We start from the raw sequence: 15,624 nt of genomic DNA on the forward strand, positions 1-15,624 counted from the left end.
AAAGGGTGCATTTACTACAGAACCTCATAAACACCAGGAAGTTAAAAAGTTACATGTGGTAGACTCAGAATATGTGTTCTTCTGATTCTTTTATTTTTGTGGAAAATGGGTATTATTTTTATGGTAATCTGCAAATAAAATAAATTACATGGAATGATATGTTAGCAGAATTTCATAAACCTCAAAATTAAATTGTACTGAATCTGACATTTACAGAGGAAGATGGACAATGTTTACCCCCCAAAAGTTGCTACAACAAAGTATTTCCAGTGGTATCCAGGTCCTTCTCTTTATCTCTTTATTCTGAAAAGATTCAGCATCTTTCAAGTAAACGGAGACTCTTGAAAGTTCTTCGTGCCAACCTGCAAATCCACTTTAAATGAGGCAAAAATAGTTCTTGCCTTTTCATCTTCTTGTCTACCTTCTTGATTAACATCTTATACTCTTTAATGGCTTCCCAAAAAGGGTCAAAAAAAGAACAGTGATTATTTTGTAACTTACTATGTGCCCACCACTGTACCTTCCTTAAAAAACTGATATAGTTATTACTACACCGTGTTAACTTGAGGAACAGAGGTTCAGAGACTTTACCCAAGGTCAATTAGTTATGTTGCTGAAGCTACACATCTAACATATTCCAAAGCCCATGCTCTTTCTTCTATGCTACCCTGCTTACAGTCTACAGAACTAAAGCTTTGTAGAAAAAAAGATGGAAATACATTCCTTTCATTTTTCTCCAACCAAAAACCCTGGTGCATAATCCTATGGTGTTGAAATTCACCCTCCACATTTTTGAACATTATCATTCAGTTCACTTTGAAGACTTGCACCTGCCTGCAATGAGCTCCAAAGTTCCTGTCCTCTTCTTTTCTCTCATAATATGCTCACCCTGGGCAAGCGCACAGAAGTCCCCTTCAAAAGGTTTGGCTCACAGGTATGCTGACTGATATTTCATGCACTTTTTCTTATATAAACCAGAACCAGAGCATATAATCTACAGAATTAATGCAGTGTCTTAAAATGGATGAAAAAGATTCTTGCAGGGCAAAATGAGTGCTAAGGTCCTCTAGATTTTTATGGTTTTTCTCTTTTACGTTTCCTTCTCACATCTAATTTTCTTGAGCTACCAGTCTTTACTGAATCTTTGCAAAGCATTTTATCTGCTTTCATAGACACAATTTCCTTTATACTCATATGCTATTGGGGGATTTAATATTTTATTAAAATACATAGTTACAATGTTAAGTACAACTGACAGGTTCTGCCTCTTCTGGTAGTTCTGGTGGGACCAGAAGCATGTAGACATATTAGAGCCTTGAATACTCAGGAGGGCTGTAGATCTCAGCGTAGGTTTTACAGAAGGAACAGACAGTGTCTGTTATAGTGGTGAGTTAAGTGGTGACCAATTAAAGAATCTTGGTTTTGAAGTCACTTAGGCCTGGGTTCAAATCTCAGCTCTTGATATTGGTAAAGTTAGTTTTCAGATCTAAGTTTCAATTCCCTCATCTATAAAGCGAGGATAAAAATAGTTCCTTAGTATAACAAGGTTGTCATGACATTAAGTTAGATGGTACCTGTAGAGTGTTCAACACAAGGTCAAGAACATGGCAATGCTCAAAATAAGTGATCACTGCTGCTGCTGCTGCAGTACTTATACTACAGTAGCAACAGGCTAAAGGCTTCATCATATCTCGTAACCAGACATCTGCTAACTTTTGGTCTCATAAATATACTAGAAGACTTTGCCACATGAATCTTTTAAAAGCAAACTGGTCATTTCTGAAGTAAAACTTTTCCTTTCCCTAAACCTGCTCCTCTTCTTGTATTCCCAGTTTTGGAGTAGGTACCAGCTTCTACCCAAGGCCAAGCAAACGTCCAGGCCTCTGTTCTCCTCACTGATCGACTCCCCTCCTGCCCCAGTGGTCCAAGATGAATATCCATCTACTTAGCACATCCCGTGAAGCTGCTGGCATAAAACTCTTCTAACTCACTCCTTTATGTTTCCATGGCATGCCTTCTGTCACTCAGGAAGCTTGGCTGTTTTTGTATCTGCCTCCTCCCAACAACTTCTTTCAACTGCAGGTTCCCTGAGAATGCCAGGCATAATCTATCCCTGTGATCCCAGTGTGGCTAGCACACTGCTTGGCATACAGTAGGCACTGAACAAATGTTTGCTGAGTGAATTAATACAGTTATAGCCGCATCTGCACAGCACAGCAGAGCCTGATTTTCCTGTTAATTCTCAGCTTTCAAGTAAGAAATACAGTGAAGCACAGCTGCAGCTGGGGCCTAAATGACCCTTTTGGGGATTTTCTCTTGTTGTTAGGTTCAACCATTAGCAGTAATTTTTGCTGCAGCAATGTTTGTTCTGGTAAATTCAGGGAAACTAAATGGTGCTAATCATAAAAATAGCCTTAATTACGCAGTTTTTGTTGGAGTTTGTTTACTGGAATTGAATTTGGTTATATATATTTTCAGACTCAGTTCTGTGGGAGAACAGAAGAGAGCTGCTTTTTCTCTGGAGGAGAAAGACCTCAAGCTAACACTTTAATGTTTAAAATTCCTAAGTCTGTGCCAACCATCCAGATGGTTTTCAGCAAAAGCATCCCCTTCTCTGCAAAGGCATCTCTCTTTCCATTTTCTGTCAGTTGACTTCTGTGTCCTGATTTTGTAGTGTTGGGCTACTTAGTCTCTTTTCTCATCACTGGGAATAACAGCACCTTCTTCATAAGGTGGTTGGGAGAATTTCTCGTAATGATATATTCAAAGTATTGATCACAGTGCCTAGAATATGCTAAATGACAAGATGACTTTATGACTACGATTATTTTCACTGTCCCTCGTTTCTCCAGGACAATGCCACAGAACAGTACAACAAAAAAAGAGGATGGCTTGGGGGCTGGAGAGACCAGGGCCCCAAAAGAGAAAAAAAAAAGTCACAGCTGTATGATAGTGGGCAAGCCATTTAGCTTGTATCTTCTGTGATCTCCTCTTCTATAAAATGGTTCAAAAGATACCAATCTCATAGGTATTGAGAGGATTCAAAGAAATAAAATATGTAAAACATCCAACATGATAGCCCAAGATATATATTCATTTCTCTCATTTATCAAGTCATTCAAAACTTTGTCAGTATTTGTTCTCAGAATGTTTTCTGACATTGCACTCCATTCTTACTGTCTAGTTGCCAAATCAAGAAACATCTAAAATCTCTATCCTGATTACTCATAAGGCCTCTTGTGTTCCCTGCCTTCAGATGCTCAGTGCCTCAGGTCACTGATAATACTGCTGGCAAATTATTCTTCCTAAAATTCTGACCAGATAGATGTAAGATTTGCCTATAAAATCTTCTGTAACAATTCAAACTCATTTTTCCCTTCTTAAAATTGTTACAGCAATTGTGGTAGACCATTCAAAAATCAGAATTAGATGTTACAGAGTTTTAAAGTTTTTTTTTTAGTTTTTTTCTCCCTTCCTTTTCAAAAGTATACTCCTCAAAGCAGGGACTCTCTTTAGCACTCTGGTAGGCAGGCTCTAAAATGACCCCTAATGATCCCTTCTTCCTGGGCAATCATGCTCTTGTATAATCCTTTCCCTTGAATGGGGACTGGATCTACAGACTCACTTCTTTTTTTTTCCTAATTAATTTATTTTTTATTTTTGGCTGTGTTGGGTCTTCGTTGCTGCACGCGGGCTTTCTCTAGCGGTGGCGAGCTGGGACTACTCTTCGTTGCAGTGCGTGGTCTTCTCATTGTGGTGGCTTCTCTCGTTGCGGAGCATGGGCTCTAGGCGCACAGGCTTCAGTAGTTGTGGCACACGGGCTCAATAGTTGTGGCTCGTGGGCTGTAGAGCGCAGGCTCAGTAGTTGTGGTCACAGGCTTGGTTGCTCCGCAGCATGTGGGATCTTCCCAGACCAGGGCTCAAACCCGTGTCCCCTGCATTGGCAGGCAGAGTCTTAACCACTGCGCCACCAGGGAAGTCCCTACAGACTCACTTCTAACAAGCACATACAACAAAAGTGATGGGGTGTCACTTCTAAGATTAGTTTACAAAAAACTGTGACTGGCGTCTCTTTTGTCTTCTTGCTCTTCAAAAACAAGCCACCATGTTGTATGTGGCCCCATGGAGAGGCGCACATCACAAGGAACTGATGTTTCCGGCCAACAGCCAGCAAGGACCTGAGGCTTGCCAAAAGGCACGTGAGGGAGCTTGGAAGTAGATCTCCTGCATTCTGCCAACAGCTGTGAGTGGGCTTGGAAGCAGATCTTCCTCCAGTTGAGCGTGTATATGACTGCAGCTCTGGCTGAAACCTTATTTTTGGCCTTGCAAGAGATATTGAGTCAGAGGTATCCAGGTAAACTGACCCACAGATACTGTAACGTGTGAATACTTCTTATTTTAAGTTGCTGAGTTTTGGGGGTAATTCGTTATAGAGCAATAGAAAGGGGGTACTGCCATAACAAATATAGAAAAACAGGGAAGTCTGGACCGGGGCACGAACCCGTATCCCCTGCATCAGCAGGCGGACTCTCAACCACTGCACCACCAGGGAAGCCCTGGCAGGAAGAATTGTGAAGAGTATGTTAAAGCAGCCTAAATTGCCTTGAAAAGACTGTAAGTGGAGATCTGGAAGGGGGATCCTTGCTGTGTAGTGGCAGAAAGCTTTGCCACATTATCACCTTCTGTAAGGAAAATGTAGGAAATATCCCTACTGAACTGAGCGAGCCAGGGAAGTAGATTTCCAAACAAAGTGCTGAAGGCGCTGCCTGATTTCTTCCTGCTGCTTCTACTAAAATATGACAAACAGAGATCAATTGAGAGGACTGTTGAACAGAAAGGAACCAAGACTTGATGGTTTTGAAAGTCTTGATTCTAAAATTAAGAAATGGCTTCCAAACAAAGTTCAAATCCAGGATACTGTCATGGTCTAAAAACGAAGCAGCAGCTGTGACCATAAAACTCTTTTGTTAAGAATTTTGAGATTAGGAAACTCAAATTTTTTATAATAGGTGGTAAGCAAGTCTGTCACCTACCCTGAAGAGAGATACTATCTCTATTTTCCAAGGTTGTTCACTATACAAATACCATTGAAAAAATAATCTGAAACAAAGGCCAAGGCCAACATGCCTCTGGTCACAAGACATGCAGAGAAGTGAGAAAGCCATGGGGGAATTGTCTCCCAACAATATCCACCCTCATTTCTACACTATCTTGACAACTGGTGAATTTTTCCATGAGTATGACATTCCCTTGACTACACTGATAAGTGTGACCAAGACTGGCTAGGACCAAAACTGTTCAGTCTGTCTCACAGCATATAATTAAAACTACTATTAAAAGAACTCCAAACAGCAGAATGAGCCCAACTTGCAGTACTGAGATCAACCATACTCCCCAGGCTTCCAGACTCTACTGGCTAAACAAATCCCATACACCATCAGGGTCTACCTTAGAAATCCAGGTGGCTTTCTCCTTAAGCTTCTTCATTGAGTTTTCCACTTGGTCTAAGGTATTAATCCAGGTATAGCAGGAGGTATCAGTGATTGCACAGACTAGGCATTGGACCACAGGAGGAAATCTAGGGTTCAGGGCGATTCTATCACCCATAACAACCCTGGCCAGTGAGTTGAGGTCAACCTGAATGCCTTCCAGGATAGAAGTGGTGTCATTGATAACATCACCTAAAGTTTAGAACAAATTGTGAACCACCTTATCTAATTAAATGACTCCAAACCTAAGAATAATTGCATATAAATAAAAAGTCAGCTATCCCCCAGGAAAGCAACCTCGATTAGCTAAGAACAGCCTCACTTCGGAGGGACCTCTAATGTCTTCTGAGGGCTACATGATCTGATAATTACAGTGTTTCTTTTAATACATGAAGGCCTCTTATGACTACCCCTAAGCTTCATGAAAAGTCTCAAGAGTTTGATCAGTTGCCACAATTTGTTTCTATAGTTTGCCATCCTCAACTTTAATCTGTAATTTTCCAAGTGACAGACCAACAGGCTGTTGACAGCAGCTCAAAAGTCAGTAAAAATATCACAAGGTTCATCAAGGGGAGTACTGGCCAGAGTTATTCTGCCCAATGAGCAAAGTGACCATGTTCATTTTTGGGTCTGCATAGCTAGTGCTGAGGTTGGAAAGCCTAGCAGATGGAATTGGACAGCTTGGCTGAACCATCAGTGAAACAAGCCCAGGCATTTAAGGAAACCTCTATGAACCAAAGGCCTCATTGAGCTAGAGGCCTTGTTTCAGGAGGATAGTAGCAGATAGTTCCCCCCAAATAAAAAGCTGCTATTCGTTCATGTAAATCTAAGATGCTGCTGGGCCAGGCTAGCAGCTTTCTTGAATCTCTCATTTCCATTTGACAAGCAAAGTCTGTTGGGCCCTTCCAACCTTATTGATCAGTGAGGTCAAGTTGACCCACATCAAACTGAGAATATTAGGCCAGAGAGTGACAAGGCCTCCATGGGTCAAGCATTCAGCTTCAGTTTCCATAAGAGCTTAGTAGGAGGTTAATAGCTGCCCCATCTCCTCTTTCTTTGGTTGCTGCATCAGGCATGCAGTGTTGTGTTGAGAAACGGCCTGAGTATTCTGGCAGACATTAAGTGTTTAAATAAACTGCGATTTACCCTTCTCTTCCTGCGATTCTATATTGTTTCTACTGGACCACCTGGAATAAAACAGGGAGAGTCATCTACATATCCTACTATCACTTCTCTATATGTGGCAATCCTTGAGTGGGAGAATCTCCACTGTCACTAATGGCACAAAAAACTGCAGGCATATAAGAAATCAATTCCACTGCAGATTTAGCAGCGGAAGCATAACAGCTTTACACTGCACCTGCCAAAAGAGTCCCATCCACCCTTTAAAGGCCTCTTCAGCTTTCCTTCCTGCTTTGGACTCTGCCCAAACCACATCAGTTGAATCTGGATATTCTTTCTCACTACGGGATCAAGTGAGATGCTGACTGGTGAGCCAGTGTCCACAGAACCATAAAGTTTGAGTGCCTCCCCTCCCAAAGTTTCCCAGTATATTCAAGGGGTTCATATAGCATTTGATCTCTCTGGAGGACAATGAGATCTATCTTAGCCTGACCCCTCATCATCTTTCTCCTAAAAGCAGCTGAGGTTAGGGTAGTAAGAGGGGACATCAAGGGGCACGGGGGCAGAGAGAAGCTCTGTGCCTGTAATAAGGTGCCGTAATAATTCATTTCCAATTATTCAGTTGATTCAATCATTCAATTTCATGTAATAAGTAATAGCGCATTTTCAGTTTTGAGCAGTGCAGTGGTTAATATGTTTTAACCAAACTTCCAATGTCTGTGGTCCACCTAAAGCACTATGTAGGGTGAGTCATCATTACTGATAGAACCAATTTAGCTTCAGGGAGTTTTTGACTCAGAAGCCTTATCCTTGACTCCTACAACAGGGACTCTGTTATGGAGTCCATCTCAATCTGGAGTCCAGTCATAAGTGTAGTGTGAACATAAGGGATGGGGACGCTTTTCAAGTGGTTAATGCTGACTGAAAGAATTTATCCAGATTGTTTTGAACAAAATAGTGTCTCATTCTCTGGTGAGTTACTTTTATCAGCATTATAGACCAGTTAGGACCCAAATATTCATCCATGGTTTCCCACAGGAGTTTGTCAATCTGAAAGAAATCTCCCTGACAGAAATCTTCCCTTATAGCAGTCAAGACCCACTGCAAAAAGCTTCACGACATTTTACCGTCTGAGTGAATCTAAAGTTGGCATGGTAAACTGCAGGAGGGGTTGAGTCAAAAGGCAGCTCAACTGTTGCTATTTCTCCTTAACTAGCATTATGTTCCTTGTCCCATAATCTCCCCAGTGAACCAGCCAAAGTTTTAAGGATTTACCAGGCTTTTGACTATGACAATGACAAATTCCTTCCTTTCATGCTCAGTGTCAGTATGTATCCCTGTAACTGCTGTCTGAACAAGGTCAAGACCTTCTTCTAACCCAGAATGGGTCTTCATACTAGTTGATTTTTGTAACACAATTTTTGTGTTGGTATCTCAAGCCACAATTTCCAAAGAGTGATAAGAGAGCCAGAGGATTCCTGCACATGCAGGCATGTCAGTAGAGACACTCAGACATGCCTGGTAACCTGCATCTTTCTTAACAGGCAGTATTACTGTCCTTGCTCCAGAGGGAAAGTCTACCTGTATCTTCCAAGACTGTTATCTATATAAACACTTGGATAGTCTAGAACAAAGGGCAGTCAATGCCTCAGAAATGTTAGAGCCTTGGGGAGAATTGTTTCCTAATTTTTTTTTTTTTACTTATCAGAGTCTTCTGGTGTTGACACTTTACCCGCTCAAATGAAGCACAGAAACCTTATTTCCCTTTACCCCGATTATTATTTAATGGAAAAAATGTCTAGAAAGTCAGCTGATTTTTGAAGTCCCTACAATATTATTCAGTTTACCTTTTCAAAGACTTTCCAACCATTATTCCTTTCTATATACTCAGCTCTGCAGGTAAACTAGTCTTTTTATTTCTTGAGCACACCTAATATTGGCCCAGCTTCTTAGTTACAGAAAACAAATAAACAATAACAACAAACAACTTCTTGCAAATAAAAATTGAAACCACAAATCTCAAATTCATGCTTTTACTTTTGTATGTCCTTTGTTGTGATGATTCTTTTATACTATGGTTATCTGGCCTTTTGACAGATTGCCTTGAAAATTATTTAAATTCTTTTCCATATATATTATCGCTTCCACAGCAAAATAGCAAGCTTCTTGGGAGTATAAACTATATTTTTCTATGACTCAATATTCCTAAATCAATTCCTCTTAATAAATGATAGCTACTTACTAAGACATAAATGCCACTGTCTTTAAATCTCTGATAAATATATTCTACATGAGGAGGGAACCAGTGATCCCTATTTTTCCCACTGAGATCCAGAACTAAACAGTCAACAGACCAAAGTAGACCTCTGTATTCAAATGTCACATTGCAATTTCAAATTGGCAGCCTTCCTTGAGTTTCATTTTACTTGCCAAGGAAACAATGAAGCACTTATTCTGATGCCAGCAGGACTGTGGGAAGAGGCTAAGAGATTTGTATTTCCCTAAATCTTTAATCTGCAGAAGAGAGCAACTACACTGACCAAGTGGCACATGTTATTATTATCTTAATAATTCTTTAATCATACAATGAATTGAATCTTGGAAAATATGGTGTATTCATATAAAAATTGACTCATATGATTGCAAAAATGGTGATTATCACATAGAAGCAGAAGTTACAGCTACAGAATTTATAGTAAACAAAAAAGTAAAACCAACAAAAATATTATTGATGGTATTTCTATGGATTATCTACAGATTAATAATAAATATAATCTCAAACTTATAATTTCCTTTGAGGGAGAATAATTTTACTCCTTTCCTCATTATGGCTATCTGGTGGTTTGTGGAAGCAATTTCTTCTTGAGAAGTGTCTGCAATACCAGGACTCAAAAGTCTTTACGTCAGTTTTCCTGGCATCTTTAAACTGGACAACTCCAGCTCCGATTGCGTCTAACCCTTCCCACAAACTCCCATTACCCTAGGCTATTTACAATGCATATTCTGTTCCAGCAGGTGTGAGGCAGAGTGGAGAAATCTGCAATCTTAAAGAAGTACTATGAGAGTCCCACTTTGAGACACAGAGTCTCAAGTCATTTTATAGGCCCCTGGAGAGGAGGAATCATGTCATATTCACTTTATATCCACATAACTATTAAACATAAGCAATTGGACATGGCAGATTTTCGTTTTCTTCATTAAATATTGAGTTGACACAAAGAGTATTTATGAAATATACAAAAAGTATAATGAATAATGATGTAACCACCACCGATTAACTAACAACTTAAGAAACAGAGCAGTACCACTACATTTCAATTATAATCCTCTCTGTGTGCCTCCCTGATTCTATTTTAGTCACCTGCCCTTCGGAATAATTCTGCTCAATTTTATTATTCTTGTTGTTCTTTAGTTTTACTATATTTTTTTAATGACTAAACAATGTATCATTAATTTTTACATGATTTTAAACTTCATATAAATGGAATCATGTGTTCTTCTGTGCCTTTCTCCTTCTAATGGTATGCTCCTGAAATTCCTCTAACTGTTGTGAACTGCAGAAACAACTTCTGTGTATCATTCCACTGAATGAATATACTACAATATATTTACCCATTCTCTTCTTGATAGAGATGTCAGTTGTATCCAATTCTTTTCTATTACAAGAATGATATTATACATGTCTTACACCTCATGAATTTAAGAATTTTACTAAGGTGTTTAGTAAGAAATATAATTGTTGAGTCAACTCTACTAGATAATGCCAAATTGTTTTTCAAGGTGAATGGGCCTATTTATACTCCTACTGCAGAGAATAAGAGTTCCTTTTACTCCTTATCCCCACCAAAACTTAAAATATCCGATTTAAATCAATTTAGTAGGTAGGAAATAGTATTTCATTTTGGTTTTTAATGTTACATTTTGATTCCTAATATGTTTGGGCATCTTTTCATGTGTTCGTTGGCCACTGAGATTTCTTCTGCTACGATATGACTATTCAATAGCCAATAGCCCATAAGCAGTCTTTCCCACTGGCTCATGGAGGACTTTTTAGATAATTCTCTTTCAGTTATTTAGTTTTCAAATATTTTCTTCCAGCTTCTGGTATGTCTTTTTGCTTTCACAAAGGCATTCTTTTGATGAATAGAAGTTCTTAATCTTAATGTCAATTTTCTCAATTGTTTCCTTTATGGATTTGCTTTTCTTAAGTGTTCCTTAACGTAATGAACCATTTCTTACACTGAAGTCATAAAGATATTCTTGTACACTGTCTTCTAAATTTTTTAGTTTTGCTTTTCACATTTGAGTAGTTAATCTACCTGGAATGTAGCCCATGGGGCTCTAGCTTTACGATGGAGTTCTTCAATTAGAATTGCACTTTGGGTGGGCCGTGGGCTTTTTCTATTATAACCCAAAGCAACACCAATTACAGTATAATCATAATATAGAGAACACTTAGGATAAGTATGACATTATGATAGAGATATGAAAGAAGCCAGACATTAAAAAGTATGTACTTTATGATTCCATTCATATGACATTCTACGATTGACAAAATTATAGTGTCAGAAAGCAGACTGAATGCTTTTTTGGGGCTGACAGTGACTGCAAAGTTCTATAAGGGAACTATTTGAGGTAATGAAAATGTTCTGTATCTTTATTGTGGTGGTGGTTATTCATCACATTGTTAACCTAAACACATTTGAAACTGGTGCACTTTATTGTATATAAATTATTCATTAATATTGATTTTAATATGTGAAATATGGATATATAGTAATAAAAATTATCAAATTACACACTAAAAATCTGCACATTTTGTTCTATGTCAATAAAATAATTTTCAAAAACCCCTTTAAAAACCAGAATTTCAAAAATCAATTAAGAGTTTTTACCACCACCCTTACTAGCATCAATATCAGTTTAAAATAAATGGAGCCCTTATCAGACCAGGCAAACCTCCACAGTAAGGCATCTTTAGGACGTCAGTCCTTGGTCAGGTCACCATTTAGTTTTTCCTGCTGATGAAAATGTATTTCTATGATTGAAGGCTATTTCTAAGTTAATACAATGGGCAGGAGAAGATGGTTATCTATGCAGTATTGATCTTGGCATCATTTAGGCCATTTCAACTATTCTATTTCTACTACATGTTTATTCACTTATGACTAAAAAGTCATGTCAATGTGAGTCACCAGGTTGCCATTCTAAGGTCCTAAAGGTTTTCAAGGAATGAAATATGCATATTTATTTTTTTGGTTTTACATGCAGAAGATTTTGGTGCAGTGTGATAGAGATAGGATCTTCTTGTAAATTCACGGTCTCTCAAAACAATTAAAATATGGTAGCAAAAGCCCACAGAACGGTGCTAAACCCCAAAGTGCCAAAGACAAGTACAGCTTATTCCTTCAGCCCTTTCCCTATCTTCAATCTCTAGTCTAACTAGGTTTGACATTTCTTTTATCCCCGTATTCTATGCCATTCTTCCTTCACTATTTCAGATTATGTTCCTAACTAAATTTCATTCTCCTCATTTAACTCTACTCTCCACTTTTCATCTTAATATCCTTTGAGTGATTCAAGTCAGTTCAATTTCTTGGCTTCCTCTAATCTGCCCAGTGCTGTGCTCATCCCTGTATGTATTAAAAATCAACCAGCTATCGGACCTGTCATTGAAGACATTACAAGTTTATGGGTAAAAAATGATAGAGAGCGATACACAAGGTGCTACTGACTCAATTAAGAAAGGGCCCTCAGCCCAGCTGAGAGAGCCCAGGAAAGCTTTTTGGAGGAGACAGACGAAATCTAAACAGAGCCCTGAAAGGTGAACAGGATTAGTGGGCACAAAATAGCAACAAAGAGTGTATGGAATGACATTCAAGGTAGAGAAAACAGGAGGAGCAAAGGCATGGGAAACCACAGGATCCTTATGGCCCACTGGAAAGTTAGTCAGTTTCCCAGGCTAATAAGGCCCATCTCTCACTATGCATTTTAGCATTTTAGAGCTTTCTGGTAAAAAAGTATATTCAATTTATAAATGTTTTTAAATTTGGAAAAATGCTGTCATTTGTGTTTGTTTCTGTGACATTTCTGTAACACTGCAAACTCTGCGGTTCATCACTGAATTGTTCTAGCATGGTTTCTAGAAAGTACAAAGTCTATAATCTCAGAGGAATTTAATGGCTTAGAAGTACTTGATAAAGTGTATCTGATATTTCGTATTTGGCTCATGAATTAATATGACAATGTGGTAGTTGGAAAGAAAATAAGAAAACATATTCAAATCACTTGAATTATGATAAACAAAATAAAACTAAAAAAATGAGCTACAAAAAGATGGCATTATTTAGGCAAAGGTTTCTATCCTAACTTCTGATTTCCCTTTACATTGCACATCTTCCTGTCTCTGCTCCATGTTATAAATAATAATGTTTCTATACACAAAGAATATTTCTAGAGAGGACCTTTCAAGTAGAGGAAGATGTCCGCCTCCTGGGGATAGCGTATTTATGTGGGTGTATATGTGCGTGTGCACACATGCATGTGTACACTGCTTAGGTAAGACCAAGAATGGATACAGTCTTTAACTGAATGTCTTCCAAGCACCTTATGATTCTGGGTTTCAATTACAATGACCACTACTATAGATTTGGGGATCACAAACCAAAGGACATAATTAAATTAAATAATTTTAAAGGTCCAGTCAAACTGGAGTCTGTAAACAAGCTGTTTTTCTTGTTTTGTACTTCTTCTATTCTTCTGGCTCCTCTAATCACCATAAAGCAATCTCCCTTTTAAATATACCTGACTTTCCATTTCTAAGTTATTCTATCGCTGTTACTGGCAGCTAAAGATAGTGAGAATTAGTTTATGATTTAAAGTGTAAAATCTTTTTACACATTTTAGTATGCCTACCATATAAATTGTGCAAACAAGTACTATTATAATTTAAATATATATATATTTAGTTTTTTGAAAAATTAAGAACTTTGTATCAAACGATCCTTTTCTAAAAAAATAATCACTGGATTTAAAGACAATATAAGTCACCGTGTACGTTATATTTTATGAACATCATACAGCTCTGTTGTTGGACATCTTTTTCTTCCCTTTAATATAAATCACAAAATATTTAAAATGTTAGGGGTTTAAAACATCCATAGTTAAATATTAGGAAGTGAGTCCAAATTGCAGAAACTGTGCCTAAAATATGTGCTATGTTTCAGAGTTAATTATTTTTCAATTGGTTATTTTCAAACTATTATTCAACATACAAAACACATGGCTCTAGAGAAGTTCTTCCAAGCACAGAGCTAGTTAATAAGACACATAGAATATTTAACTTCACACATGAAAGCAGGAAGGTACAGATAAGCATTATTTTCCACCAAAAAACAAACCTTAAGGAAATAGTTGTTATTGTTATTGCAGTTGCCAGACACTCCTTGCAATTCAGCCACAGTGTTCTAAAATGGTTGACAACAAAAATTAAAAAAGGCTTTTTCCCCCACTAGAGAGAGCAGCCTAATGAGAGAAAAAACACTGAAGTTCCAGTGCTTGCTGTAACATGAACTTTCAAGAACTAATGCCCCTAACGCTTAGTTTCTTAGCCCTATACACACAGCATAAAGCCAGTTCACATTACTAAAAGGCCATCCATAATAACTGCAGTCTCTTGTTCACACGACACCAGCTGCTTCCAGACAGGGACAGCAAACAGCATGAGTCAAGTTTAATGTTATCCCTTTAATGCTTTTCACATAAAAATGACATTGTTGTAAACCTTTAGCACATGCAAACCATAGCTTCCATTGTATTTCTGCCTCTAATTATTACATATTAACACAAGCAATAAAAATGCATATCCATGTAGGCAGTTGCTCTAAATGGTATTCAATACTTTAAAAGATTCTAAAAAAATAATGTTGTCATGATACAGTTGTTAATAATAATTTCTAGTAATAAAAACAAATTATGAAAGAAAGATTAAATTATATTTTAAGAGAAGGAGCCTCGGTTTCTGGAGTGATGATTAATCTTGCTTTGAACTACTACACAAAGTGGCTTTGAAATGCCATCTATACTCTAAGACTTTAAAGTGTAATAAATATTATATTTAAAGAAGCAAGACCAAAATAATCATATAATTTTAAAAGTATGTAAAATAATTCATTTTAATGTGAACGACCATTATATACTTTCTAATTTTAAAAAGTGGTACAGTACCAGTTCATACTTCATTTCCAGTCTGAGCCCACAGTGTTTCACATTGCATATGGCTCTTTGATAGAAACAGATACCCAAAATATACATACATGACCTATGCTACACAAAACATATACCAGAATTACATCATCTCACCATTAAAAGGTAAACATTGATAACTGTGGCGTATGAATGGAAATTAAACTTGTTATTGAAAATAAAATCTAGTTGAAAAATTTACCATACCCCCAGAATTTCGTGGGATAGTGCTGACTGTCTGAGGGATTTACTGAAATCCTCCATGGTTACCTTTCAGATTGTTTAAAAAAAAAAAAAAAAAAAAAGAAGGAAAGAAAGAAAGAAAAAGAAATGAACAATAATTCTATAAATCCAGAAGTACCATCACTCAATCACAGATATATTCAGATCTACGTTTAAAATTTTTCAGTGGTTCAGATTTATACCTCCCTCTTCTTTATAGGATCCTCCCTTTTATTTTTCAGCCTTTAGGCAGAGCCATTTTAACTTTTTAAAAAAATCATAATGTTTAACACAGAATGAACAGAAACAGGAATGCAATTCAAACTGAACTGGGTGTTTACTTACTTTAAACTCTATTCTAGTTTAAATATTTGAAGGAAAAAAAACAGAAAATTCAGAAATTTAAATGAAGTTTGGGTATTATCTATATGTTTTAAATTCTACTGGAGTATGATTTATAATTTCTTAAAACATTACAACAGATATATGTAAGCATGCACAATACATAGTAAGGTATTCTTAATCCTAAATATGGTTCTGGTAAGAC

General features: G+C 37.4%; 1 protein-coding gene across 6 annotated transcripts in view; it reads right to left on the minus strand.

The window, feature by feature from the left end:
* Nucleotides 1–15,624, minus strand: part of PPP1R9A (protein phosphatase 1 regulatory subunit 9A) — a gene marked incomplete at both ends in the record, with an annotated part of 293,236 nt that overhangs the window by 80,947 nt on the left and 196,665 nt on the right. For 2 of the 6 annotated variants that reach the window (XM_079711707.1, XM_079711706.1), the window contains one exon: nucleotides 14,012–14,077. The exons of the other annotated variants lie outside the window; for them this stretch is intronic. In XM_079711707.1, coding sequence (XP_079567833.1) covers nucleotides 14,012–14,077 — 66 coding nt within the window. The remainder of the gene's footprint in view (nucleotides 1–14,011; nucleotides 14,078–15,624) is intronic. 6 annotated transcript variants of the gene reach the window in all.

Source organism: Hyperoodon ampullatus (genome assembly GCF_949752795.1).
Source record: "Hyperoodon ampullatus genome assembly, chromosome: 9".
NCBI lineage: Eukaryota > Metazoa > Chordata > Mammalia > Artiodactyla > Ziphiidae > Hyperoodon > Hyperoodon ampullatus.